This window comes from Pollachius pollachius (assembly GCF_949987615.1).
Source record: "Pollachius pollachius genome assembly, chromosome: 16".
NCBI lineage: Eukaryota > Metazoa > Chordata > Actinopteri > Gadiformes > Gadidae > Pollachius > Pollachius pollachius.
Window position 1 is genome coordinate 2,235,687 of NC_136949.1, and position 13,098 is coordinate 2,248,784.

Below are 13,098 nucleotides of genomic sequence, written 5' to 3' on the forward strand. Positions count from 1 at the left end.
GCCCCGGACCAGGACAGCGGGACCAAGGCCGGTGAGTTCACCTGAAACACAGAGCACACCTGTCTCCATGACAACCTGACCACATGTGTCCCCATGACAACCAGCCCCGGTTTTTGACCCCACCTCTGGTCCTCAGATAACCAGGCCTACACCCCCTGGCGTAACCATGGCGACATGCCGAAGAGCTCCCTGGAGGGGCCCACGACCACGCCCAACTAGACGCTCTGCCCCCCCACACACACACACCCACCACTCACATCACAGCCTAGACAAACTATATCTCCCACAATGCACTCTCCTCAAGTCTCTCCCTGGACTCAACAAGAGGCCCCCACATCCCTTACACCACCCTTAACCCTAATAACACCACCCTCATCCCTTCCCCACCTGTTACCCTAAAGGTTAGGGTGGATTCTAATCCAACCCTAACTTGTGAGATGGTGAATGTAGAGGGAGGAAGACGCCTCTCTCCTGGTGATGACACCCCTCCTCCTCCACCCTACTCCACTTCTCTCTCCTTGTGATGACCCACCTCCTCCTCCTCCACCTCTCTCGCCCCGTGGTAAACCTCCACCTCCTCCACCTCTCTCCCCGTGATGACAAACCTCCTCCTCCACCCTCCTGCTCCTCCACCTCTCTCCCCGTGATGACAAACCTCCTCCTCCACCCTCCTGCTCCTCCACCTCTCTCGCCCCGTGATGACACACGTCCTCCACCTCTCGCCCCGTGGTAAACCTCCACCTCCTCCTCCACCTCTCTCGCCCCGTGGTAAACCTCCACCTCCTCCTCCACCACCTCCACCCTCCCTATCTCCCTCCAGACCCTCTCAGCGGTCTGCTGTGTTATTTATCAGACTGTTCCTACAGCTCTTCATCCCTTCCCTCTGTGATGTTCTCTTTTCTCTCGTGCAGACAGATGTGACCGGTCGTCATGACGACGGTGAGGGTCAGAGTTCAGTCAGGGTTGGTTCTGGTCTGGGAGGATACTTTTATAGTTATATTGTATTGTATGTGTTCATTGTTTTGCTCCCAGTCGTGGAGAACTGATTTTGCTTCCTTGAATGATCGCTCGAACCACTTTATGCGTCATAAAGAATAACCTGAACCAATAAACTACATCAGCACACTGACTCGTCTCCTCCGTGTGTTCTGTGGGGATCTGGAGGAAAGCTTTTACTGATGAGGGCAGAGTGACACTGGAAGACAACCCCTCTCTCTCTCTCCCGCATGCAAACAGATGATTGATTACACGACGCCATAGTATACAGAGATATATTAATAGAACAGATGTAGAGATTCATGTCGACGCACGAATTCATCACATTCTCCACCACAGCGCCGTCACTCATATTTCTAGTTTGGTGAGCATGCGCGTCACGTGTAACCCCTCACCTACATCATCCTGCGGGGACGGGCCGTGCGCGTGGCCGGCTGGTCCAGCTGTGAGCCACGCCATTGGTCGGCTGTGAGCTCAGTCGGAGGAGCGGAGGAGCCGGCCGACCCAACCCCCTTCTCTCCCGGACAGGAGCCGGCCGGCCGCGGGACCCCACAGCAGCCCGCCGGAGGAGCTCCGCGGACGGGACGCGCAGCAGGTATCTACCGCCGGTCGCACGACGCGCGTTACGGGAGTGACGCTTGTTGTGGTGCGTGATGTGTTGTTTTGTGTTTTTGTTGTGCGCGCGCGCGTGTGTGACGTCGACCGTATCCCCGCGCGTTCGCCGGGTGTTGATTTAGTAAACACGACGGGATTAGTAGTTTATACTGCAGCGACGTCCTGAGACGTCAAGTAAACATGTCGAGGTGGGGGGGGGGGTCGTGTGCGTTTTGGTGTGCCTGTGTGTGTGTGTGTGTGTGTGTGTGTGTGTGTGTGTGTGTGTGTGTGTGTGTGTGTGTGTGTGTGTGTGCGTGCGTGCGTGGGTTGTGTGCGTGTGTTGTGACCGACTCGGTTATATTCGGCTCATATCTCGACAGCCCGGTCAGACTCGTGTCAGAACACGTTGTCAGAGGGGGGTGTGTGTCTAAGAAATCCGCCCCTGACCAATCAGAGGAGCCTCCTGGTCAACACTATGTCACTTGTTTACTACCGGTGCTCCGCGGTGATTGGCTGAGAGGAGCGGGTTAGAAATGGCCCTCCTCTCTTCTCTTCGGAGCATTTGAGGCCAGAACCCGAATACAACGTCGGATAACGTCTTCAAAGCCGTGAACACCCCGTTTGCTATTCTTGAGCTCGCGTCGACGTGATGTTTGGGTGGATTCGGTGCAGTCCCGCGGTCTTACGGCTCCACCTCATCGCATCCTCCACCGGAGGATAATAAATCCGTTTCCCTCGGGGCTCCTAGCGGACACACTCCTCACCCAGTGTCCCATTCAACACACCCCCCTCAAGTCTAATATGTCATGTTATACACATTTGCATAGGCCCACAGGCGTATAGAACTTGGTTATACATTGGTTAGTCCCATGTTATAATACTATAATACTATTGTGAAATCAAACGCGGGAGTGCCCACCCAGATAGGCTGCAGTTATCCAGCGATTTTTTTAAAGCGCTTTACAATACTGCCTCACATTCACCCGTTCACACACCGACGGCGGTGTGCGGGCGCCAGCCAGCTCACCTGGCTGGCTGGCAAGGCGCCAGCCAGCTCACCGGGAGCAGTCAGGGTTGCTCAGGGACGCCTCACTCAACCACAGCAACGTCCTGGTTACCTGCCAACGCGCTCTCCCTCCTGAGCCACATGCAGCCCACCGATGTTTGATTGACAGACAGACCAGCCTACCAGTGGGTCAAGTCCAGCGGGGCGGGGTGTCTGGGTGGCACCCTCCCCCTTTGTGATGTCACTCATCGCTCTCCTCCTGGGGTCAGGTGAAGAGGAGGACATCATGGCGGCTAACGGACCAGGGGACGGACAGGGGGACGGACAGGAAGTGGGGACGGGGGTGGACAGGAAGCCAGCCTGCCCGGGTCCTACGACCTACGAGCCCCTGGGGCCACAGATGGTGAGAAGACAAGATGTCCGCCGTGTTCTTCATTTATCCTGAATGGTTTCTGCCACAGTTCCTCTGCTCGACATAGAACATGGTGTGTGTGTGTGTGTGTGTGTGTGTGTGTGTGTGTGTGTGTGTGTGTGTGTGTGTGTGTGTCTAGGTGTACATGCGTGGTTGCGTCAGGGGGACCCTCTCAGTGCTGGAACCCGCACCTCTTCTTCCACAAACTACAGCTCCCATGATGCCCCTGGGCAACACGTCAGTCAATATGGAGGCTCCACACAGGTGTGTGTATGAAGTACACTCTGTAATGTGTGTGTGTGTGTGTGTGTGTGTGTGTATAAAGTGCACCCTGTAGTATGTGTGTGTGTGTGTGTGTGTGTGTGTATGAAGTGCACCCTGCAGTGTGTGTTTGTGTGTGTGTGTGTGTATAAAGTGCACCCTGTAGTGTGTGTGTGTGTGTGTAAAGTGCACCCTGTAGTGTGTGTGTGTGTGTGTGTGTGTGTTTGTGTGTATAAAGTGCACCCTGTAGTGTGTGTGTGTGTGTAAAGTGCACCCTGTAGTGCGTGTGTGTGTGTGTGTGTGTGTGTGTGTGTGTGTGTGTGTATAAAGTGCACCCTGTGTGTGTGTGTGTGTGTGTGTGTGTGTGTGTGTATAAAGTGCACCCTGTAGTGCGTGTGTGTGTGTGTGTGTGTGTGTGTGTGTGTGTATAAAGTGCACCCTGTGTGTGTGTGTGTGTGTGTGTGTGTGTGTGTATAAAGTGCACCCTGTAGTGCGTGTGTGTGTGTGTGTGTGTGTGTGTGTGTGTATAAAGTGCACCCTGTGTGTGTGTGTGTGTGTGTGTGTGTGTGTGTGTATAAAGTGTCTAACACCCCGCTGGTGCAGGTGGTGCAGTCCAGAGTCGGTGGAGATGGATGAGATCATGGCGGCCATGGTGCTGACCAGCCTGTCCTCCGTCCTCCAGAAACCCCCCCACCCAGAACCAGGTCTGTCTGTCTGTCTCCCCCCCCCACCCAGAACCAGGTCTGTCTGTCTGTTTCACCCCCCCACCCAGAACCAGGTCTGTCTGTCTGTCTCCCCCCCCCACCCAGAACCAGGTCTGTCTGTCTGTCTCACCCCCACACCCAGAACCAGGTCTGTCTGTCTGTCTCCCCCCCACACCCAGAACCAGGTCTGTCTTTCTGTCTCCCCCCTACACCCAGAACCAGGTCTGTCGGTCTGTCTCACCCCCACACCCAGAACCAGGTCTGTCTGTCTGTCTCCCCCCTACACCCAGAACCAGGTCTGTCGGTCTGTCTCACCCCCACACCCAGAACCAGGTCTGTCTGTCTGTCTCACCCCCACACCCAGAACCAGGTCTGTCTTTCTGTCTCCCCCTACACCCAGAACCAGGTCTGTCGGTCTGTCTCACCCCCACACCCAGAACCAGGTCTGTCTGTCTGTCTCACCCCCACACCCAGAACCAGGTCTCTCTGTCTGTCTCCCCCCCTCACCCAGAACCAGGTCTGTCTCCCTGTCTCACCTCCCACCTGTCTCCCTCCATCGCCCTAACCCTAGAGGAGTATCACAGAGGTTCCCTTCAGAGGAGGTGATCTCCCGTGAGCAGGTTGACATCGTCTCCTTAGCGACCGGCTGATCACTGTTTCCTGTTGAAAGTGCACGAGCTCTAGTGAGCATACAGCTGCCATACCATAATATACATCATGCATAAGCTTTGTGACTGAGATGCGTCCTTATAAGAGCATTACTAAGGAAGGACTGTCGCCACCACGACCTCCTCTCCCTGTGTTGCAGCGTTGTCATGACGACCCCTCCTTGTGTTGAAGCGTCGCCGTGACAACATCCTCTCCCTGTGTTTTAGTGCTGTCATGACGACCTCCTCTCTCTGTGTTATAGCGTTGTCATGACGACCTCCTCTCCCTGTGTTGTAGCGTTATCATGACGACCCCTCCCTGTGTTGTATCGTCGTCATGACGACCTCCTCTCCCTGTATTGTAGCATTGTCATGACGACCCCTCCCTGTGTTGTAGCGTCGTCATGACGACCTCCTCTCCCAGTCTTGTAGCATTGTCATGACGACCCCTCCCTGTGTTGTAGTGTTGTCATGACGACCTCTCCCTGTGTTGTAGCGTCGTCATGACGACCTCCTCTCCCTGTGTTGTAGCGTCGTCATGCCGTCCTCCTCTCCCTGTGTTGTAGCGTCGTCATGACGACCTCCTCTCCCTGTGTTGTTGCGTCGTCATGACGACCTCCTCTCCCTCTGTTGTAGCGTCATCATGCCGTCCTCCTCTCCCTGTGTTGTAGCGTCGTCATGACGACCTCCTCTCCCTGTGTTGTAGCGTCGTCATGACGACCTCCTCTCCCTCTGTTGTAGCGTCATCATGCCGTCCTCCTCTCCCTGTGTTGTAGCGTCGTCATGACGACCTCCTCTCCCTGTGTTGTAGCGTCGTCATGACGACCTCCTCTCCCTGTGTTGTAGCGTCGTCATGACGACCTCCTCTCCCTCTGTTGTAGCGTCATCATGCCGTCCTCCTCTCCCTGTGTTGTAGCGTCGTCATGACGACCTCCCCTCCCTGTGTTGTAGCGTCGTCATGACGACCTCCTCTCCCTGTGTTGTAGCCAAGCCGTCGTGGTCAGCTGACATGGAGTGCAGCGGCGGGGGGTCCGGCGGGGGCGGGGGGGAGCTCTCGGACAGCGGCAGCAGCGGCTTCTGGAGCTGGGACCCCAGCAGTGTAAGCCCCGCCCCCTCGCCCTCCGTCACCGAGACGGACAGCAGCCCGGACGAAGGGCTGCCCATGGAGCTGACCCAGGGGGAGGAGCTCAGCGCCAAGAAGGCCAAGGTAGGTCCTGGTTGCGTTGTCGTCGTCACGGTAACGCTGAGGCCTCTGGGTCATGAGGATACGGCCCCACCCAGATGTTGAGACCCACAATGGACTCATGGCCGCTATTGGTTGCTGAAGTATACTTAAGGCTGACATCTCTTTCTCCCTCTCACTCCCCCCCCCCCCCCCCCTCTCTCTCTCTCTCTCTCTCTCTCTCTCTCTCTCTCTCTCTCTCTCTCTCTCTGTCTCTCTCTCTCTTCCTCCCCCTCTCCCTCTCTCCCTCTCTTCTTCCCTCTCTCTCTCCCCCCCTCCCCCAGTGCTGGGGGATGTATAAGTGTTTGTGGCCTGGCTGTGCCAAGGTTCTCACGTCTTCGGTCGGGATGAAGAGACACATCCGGATGCTTCACCTGGGGTGAGTTTAACCCTTACTAACCCTAACTCACCCTAACCCGACCTGTAACCCTAACTAACCCTAACTCACCCTAACCCGACCTGTAACCCTAACTAACCCTAACTCACCCTAACCAGACCTGCTGGGGTAAGTCTTACCCCGACCAGGGTGTATGGGGAGTTTAACTAGTACTGGTTCGAACCTTAACGCTAACTAGCCCTGGGTAAGAAGTGACGGCAGGCCGGTAACCAGGGTTAGGGTCAGAGCCGCTCCTGACGTCACGCTTCCCCACAGCGGGGGGGCCGAGACCCAGCGGGAGGAGGACTTCTACTACACCCGGCTGTCCAACGACGCCCCCGACCTGCAGGCCCCGCCCCCTCCAGCACAGGCCACGCCCCCGCCCCCGGCGCAGGCCACGCCCCCTCAGCCCACCTGGACCCTCTGCGGCTCCCCGCCGACCTCCGACCTCCCCCCTGCTCCCTTCCGACCCCGCGCCCACTCCACCTGTGGGACAGGTGTGGGCGGGGCCAGCCCGCTCAGTCGCTCCGCCCCCTCCAGCTTCTGGCAGATCCACTCGGAACACCTGTACCAGGTAGGGGTGTGTGTGTGTGTGTGTGTGTGTGTACCAGGTAGGGGTGTGTGTGTGTGTGTGTGTGTACCAGGTAGGGGTGTGTGTGTGTGTGTGTGTGTACCAGGTAGGGGTGTGTGTGTGTGTGTGTACCAGGTAGGGGTGTGTGTGTGTGTACCAGGTAGGGGTGTGTGTGTGTGTACCAGGTAGGGGTGTGTGTGTGTGTGTGTACCAGGTAGGGGTGTGTGTGTGTGTGTGTACCAGGTAGGGGTGTGTGTGTGTGTGTGTACCAGGTAGGGGTGTGTGTGTGTGTGTGTACCAGGTAGGTGTGTGTGTGTGTGTGTGTGTGTGTGTGTGTGTGTGTGTGTGTGTGTGTGTGTGTGTGTGTGTGTGTGTGTTAGCGACTGCTAACCCCCTGTTTGTCTCCAGGCGTGTCCGGTGTCTGTGGCCCCCCAGACATGGACCCCTGCCCCCCCCACCCTCACCCCCACGGGACTCAAAAACAACACCGTAAGTCTGTCTGTCAGTTCTTTCCATCCACTTGTGTGTGTGTGTGCGTCTGTCTGTCAGTCTGTCTTGGTGACAGTTAGGATCCCCAATGTCAGAGTTCATCCTAGAGCAAGATGAACCCTAACCCCTACCTGCTCCTTAATGACCTGTCTTACTGTCTAACTCCTACCTGCTCCTTAATGACCTGTCTCTGTACTGTCTAACCCCTACCTGCTCCTTAACGACCTGTCTCTGTACTGTCTAACCCCTACCTGCTCCTTAATGACCTGTCTCTGTACTGTCTAACCCCTACCTGCTCCTTAATGACCTGTCTTACTGTCTAACTCCTACCTGCTCCTTAATGACCTGTCTCTGTACTGTCTAACCCCTACCTGCTCCTTAACGACCTGTCTCTGTACTGTCGAACCCCTACCTGCTCCTTAACGACCTGTCTCTGTACTGTCTAACCCCTACCTGCTCCTTAATGACCTGTCTCTGTACTGTCTAACCCCTACCTGCTCCTTAATGACCTGTCTCTGTACTGTCTAACCCCTACCTGCTCCTTAATGACCTGTCTTACTGTCTGACCACTACCTGCTCCTTAATGACCTGTCTCTGTACTGTCTAACCCCTACCTGCTCCTTAACGACCTTTCTCTGTAGTGTCTAACCCCTGCCTGCTCCTTAACGACCTGTCTCTGTAGTGTCTAACCCCTGGCTGCTCCTCAATGACCCATATCTAAAGAGCTTTCCTGTCAGACCAGATTCTTTAGCTGAGCGATTGACAGGTCAAAGTGTTGCCGTGACGTGGCCCCGCATTCCGTAATCAGAAAGGTTCCGGTGTTGACATTCCGGAGCTCCTTACCTCCGCTCGCACAGGGTGTCTTGTGCTCCAGATTATGATGATGATGATAATGATGATGATGGTGATGATGAAGATGATGATGATGATGATGATGAAGATGCTGATTGACAGCGACCCCCTCCCCAGATGGTGAAGCCGCGGTGCCGGTCGGTCAGCGTGGGCGAGCAGTGGCTGCAGAACAACAGCGCCCCCAGCAGGCTGACGGCCGTCACTGCATCGCCCTCGCGCTCCCTCTGCTCCTTCAGGTGAGACCTCAGAGCTGATGGAGGAGGTTAGAGAGGGTTAGGGCTATGTTTAGGCACAATTTGATCGCCCCGGATTTCCATTGAAGTTTATTAATATCGAACCTCCAGATATTTGAGACTGTAGCTGTGATAGAGGACAGACTGTAGCTGTGATAGAGGACAGACTGTAGCTGTGATAGAGGACAGACTGTAGCTGTGATAGAGGACAGACTGTGGCTGTGATAGAGGACAGACTGTAGCTGTGATAGAGGACAGACTGTAGCTGTGATAGAGGACAGACTGTAGCTGTGATAGAGGACAGACTGTGGCTGTGATAGAGGACAAACTGTAGCTGTGATAGAGGACAGACTGTAGCTGTGATAGAGGACAGACTGTAGCTGTGATAGAGGACAGACTGTAGCTGTGATAGAGGACAGACTGTAGCTGTGATAGAGGACAGACTGTAGCTGTGATAGAGGACAGACTGTAGCTGTGATAGAGGACAGACTGTGATAGAGGACAGACTGTAGCTTTGATAAAGACAGACTGTAGCTGTGATAGAGGACAGACTGTAGCTTTGATAGAGGACAGACTGTAGCTGTGATAAAGACAGACTGTAGCTGTGATAGAGGACAGACTGTAGCTGTGATCACTAACTGTTACTTCCTGTTTGGACAGGAAGGCGCGCGGGGAAGCTAAAAAGTGTCGCAAGGTTTACGGCGTGGAGAGGAAGGAGCAGTGGTGCACATCCTGCCGCTGGAAGAAGGCCTGTCAACGGTTCCCTGACTAGAGGGGGGGAGGGGGAGAGCGGGGGGGAGGAAGGGGGGGTGGGGGAGAGAGAGGGGAGAGGGAGGGCAGCGAGAGGGGAGAGAGGGGGAGGAGTGAGGGGGGAGAGAGGGGGAGAGGGAGGGGAGAGAGGGGGGAGGGAGGGGGGAGAGAGAGGGGGGAAGGGAGGGGGAGAGAGAGGGAGGGAGAGAGAGGGACAGAGAGAAGGGGGGGAGAGAGAGAGAGGGGAGGGAGAGGGAGAGAGAGAGGGCGAGGGGGTGCAGGAGAGAGAGAGAAAGTCGAAGAGGGGGAGAGGATGAGAGGAAGTGGATCCAGAGACACTGAGCGATGGCCGACTGAATCCTGACCTTTCAAGGAGGAAGAGGAATTTTCCTTCAACTTACAATTTTGTCCGTTTTTACTATTTCTCGACCCCTGACCCCTGCCCCCTGCCCCCTGCCTTGGTGCTAGCTCCAGACTCACCTGTCATGTGATGTGTGATGTCACCGCCGCTCTGATCCTTGTCACTATAGTGTGTATGAATTATGAAGACGTGTTTTCTACCTGTTTTTCTTCCAGTGGCCCTGATGTGTTTTTGTCACTCACAGGACCGGCCCAGCGCGGTTCTTCAGTGTTAACGATAGCTGTAGGTGGCGCAGTTTGTAACGGCAATAAAACGTAAAAAAAAGATGTACAAAAATATATATATATTGTCACACACAATAAAAAGCCATGCGTATGATCGCCACGGCGACGAGTCTCTCTGAAGAACGGCCCACATGGGAAATAGCAAACTAGTTTATTACAGTTGTCTCTATACAGTTCTCATATGAAGACATTCAACATGGCCCACTTAGGAAATATACACGATCTTCACTGTGTGTGTGTGTGTGTGTGTGTGTGTGTGTGTGTGTGTGTGTGTGTGTGTGTGTGTGTGTGTGTGTGTGTGTGTGTGTGTGTGTGTGTGTGTGTGTGTGTTGGGAAAAGTAATACACAGGCATACATGCACATGCACAGGTCAGGTCAACACGCGCACACACACACACACACACACACACAGGCATGTGTGTGTGCACACACACACATAGGTCATCATCACACACACAAAAACATACACAAACACGCTCGCATCCCGGCACTGGAGACACACAGTAAACTTGAGCTGATTTCATCATCACACACTTTTAGTGCTAATCCACGCTTATAATATGGAGAATATTCTTAATATTCTTCTTATTATAATATTTTACATTCAGATCTGTGCATTAATGATCACCACATCTGGACGAACAAAACAATAGGACGAATCAGGGGATCGAACCTCTGTCCACGCGGAGACTAAACACCACTCATATCATCCGTCGGCCGACACCCTTGTTAGAAAATAGAATGCCGGTCCAGGCGATTGAAATAAAATAAAATTTACTTTCTACAGGATATTTTTCGAATTGTTAGAACTTTCGATTGTTAGAACACCATCCTCTTTTAGTCGGCCAAGGTTGAATACAAACGTCATGAATTGGGTAGTAATCTAATGAACGCTGACCCCGTGTCCACATGATTCACTGTTTAAGGGGCCGTTAAGGGGACGTTAGTTTAACGCGCGCCTCCGACGGCCACCAGATGACGCTGTTGGGCCGCGGGAGATCTGCAGCCTCCGTATAGACACACAAGGCCACGCGCTCAAAGGCTGCAGTGCGCGCGTGCGCGTGTCACGCTCTGTGCTGATAGCAGGTGATTAGAGGAGTGATTAAAGTGGTGATTAGAATATGGGGATTCTTCATTTGTGACTCCGACTCAAACCGCCGCCTTCCACCCCCGCGGATTCAAACTTAGAGTCGAAGCACTCCCGAGAGTTTCAGGGTCCTTTTAATAAATTACCATTATATTTCTTATCGGTTTTGTCTCTGGAAAGAAGTTTTTCAAGCAGAAAATTGGATTCTGCGACCACAGTTTGAGACTCTAAATGAACTGAAGCCATTGTGCGCCGAGTGAAACAAACGTTGTGCTTTAATGGCTTTATCTTTTATCTGTGTCGGATTCGTGGAAAGCTCAGACATGACTGAAATAAGGAGAATATTCCGAACGACTCTTCTGTCTCTGCGGCTTCATGACGTCTGCAGTGACTCGACGAGGCGCGGCGGAGGCACCACGTGACCTCCGGCGCAAATCAACACCGAATCCAATTAAACGGCCTCAGCTCAACCAATTAAAACGCTTGAAAGGTAGTTTCACCCGCGGGTCAGACGCGCTCATAACAGCCACACACAGGACATCCAGATGCACTAATATTTATTATTGAACAGAATGAGAGCGTTTAGTGGACACTCCTGGGTACTGCACGTCTCCACACCGCGGGATGAACGTCCTCACGTCACGGCCACGCCCCCGGGCGGAGTCTTAATCGGCGTGAGATCGGGGGTCAGGGGTCACAGGCGGGGGCCGGGCCGCCGGGGAGTCGCCATGGGAACGCGCCCCCCCCGGCGGCCCCGGAGCCCCAGGTACTGGCGCAGCAGCTGGTTCACTCGCTTCTGACTGTTCCACTTGCGCGCCGACTTGCGTACACCGATGAAGCCGCCATAGCGCTTCTGCAGCGGGCGAGCGGCGGGCGCCGCGCCCACCAGCTTCCTGTAGCCCTGCCGGCCGCCCAGGAAGCCGCCGAACCGCTTGGAGACGGACAGGCCGACGTCGGCCCCGCCCCCGGCCTCGTCGCGCGGCGTCCTGACTCCGCCCTCCAGCGAGAGCTCCGCCCCCTCAAGAAGCTGCTCCTCCTCCTCCTGGGTGGAGCCCAGCAGCAGGGCGTCGTAGCGGATGTCGTCGTCGGAGTAACGCGGCCCCGCCCCCGCCCAGAGCTCCTCCTCGCGTCTACACAGCTCCCACAGGAAGGACGAGGTCAGGTGACCCGAGCACTGCAGGTAGCACACCTGGGGGCGGAGCAAGGGAGAGACAGCCGGTCAACCACCCAGTCATAACTCAGATTTACTGAACCAACCAATCACAAGCCAGACTCACAGAACCAATTAATCACAAGCCAGACTCACAAAACCAAAAAATCACAAGTCAGACTCACCGAACCAACCAATCACAAGCCAGACTCACTGAACCAACCACTCACAACCCAGACTCACTGAACCAACCAATCGCAAGACCCCTGCATCAGTGGGATCATTTCCATAGTCACACCCCCACCAGCCTCTAGCTCTGGGGCCAGTCTGGACTCAAATGAGACATGAAATGTAAATTGCCCAATGTTCCTCTGCTGGGTGGGGAAGGTTCTGGGGGCGGGGGGCGGAACCAGAGCAGAACTCTGTGCTGAATGACGGACAGCCCTAATGGACCTAATTACCCTGTCACGTTTGACGGACAGCTGGGTAATTTCATTCTTTTGTTGAATAAATGATTCCTGGAACCTCAGTCACGACCAGGCCGTGGGAGACTTTTAACCACGTCACAGACGGGCTGATGGAGACGTTTAACCACGTCACAGACGGGCTGATGGAGATGTTTAACCACGTCACAGATGGAGACTGGTGGAGATGTTTAACCACGTCACAGATGGAGACTGGTGGAGATGTTTAACCACGTCACAGATGGAGCTCAACCTCCATCTACTCTGGTCAGTCCATCTATCGACCTTCTCAATATCCCTCCAACTTAGATCAGCAGGGACAGGTGAGTTAGGACAGGTTTGTTAGGAGAGAGAGGGTAGGACAGGTGAGTTAGGACAGGTGATTAAGGACAGGTGAGAGAGGAGTTATGACAGGTGAGTTAGGACAGGTGATTAAGGACAGGTGAGAGAGGAGTTAGGACAGATGAGTTAGGAGAGAGGAGTTAGGACAGGTGAGTTATGACAGGTGAGTGAGGGCAGAGGAGTTCGGACAGGTGAGTTAGGACAGGTGAGTTGGGACAGAGGAGTTAGTTGTTTCTGCGTTTGTGTTTGTGTGCGTGTGTGCGTTGGTGAGTGTGATTGTTTGTGCGTGGGTGCGCG

At 54.6% G+C, this 13,098-nt stretch overlaps 1 protein-coding gene across 1 annotated transcript; it reads left to right on the top strand.

Annotated features, from left to right (window-relative positions):
• Positions 1-1,383: 1,383 nt before the first annotated feature.
• Positions 1,384-9,158, top strand: znf395b (zinc finger protein 395b). The gene is made up of 10 exons (XM_079753621.1): positions 1,384-1,591; positions 2,866-2,999; positions 3,148-3,272; positions 3,873-3,973; positions 5,607-5,827; positions 6,127-6,221; positions 6,495-6,792; positions 7,198-7,278; positions 8,248-8,366; positions 9,024-9,158. The coding sequence occupies exons 2-10, from the start codon at positions 2,883-2,885 to the stop codon at positions 9,133-9,135; spliced, it is 1,269 nt and encodes a 422-aa protein (XP_079609747.1). The 5' UTR covers positions 1,384-1,591; positions 2,866-2,882; the 3' UTR covers positions 9,136-9,158.
• Positions 9,159-13,098: the final 3,940 nt, after the last annotated feature.

Bases quoted from the DNA above. Each gene is read 5' to 3' on its own strand.
- znf395b (XM_079753621.1), top strand. From the start codon at position 2,883: ATGGCGGCTAACGGACCAGGGGACGGACAGGGGGACGGACAGGAAGTG. The intron at 3,273-3,872 runs GTGTGTGTATGA...CCGCTGGTGCAG, and splicing joins AATATGGAGGCTCCACACAG to GTGGTGCAGTCCAGAGTCGG. The intron at 6,793-7,197 runs GTAGGGGTGTGT...GTTTGTCTCCAG, and splicing joins ACTCGGAACACCTGTACCAG to GCGTGTCCGGTGTCTGTGGC.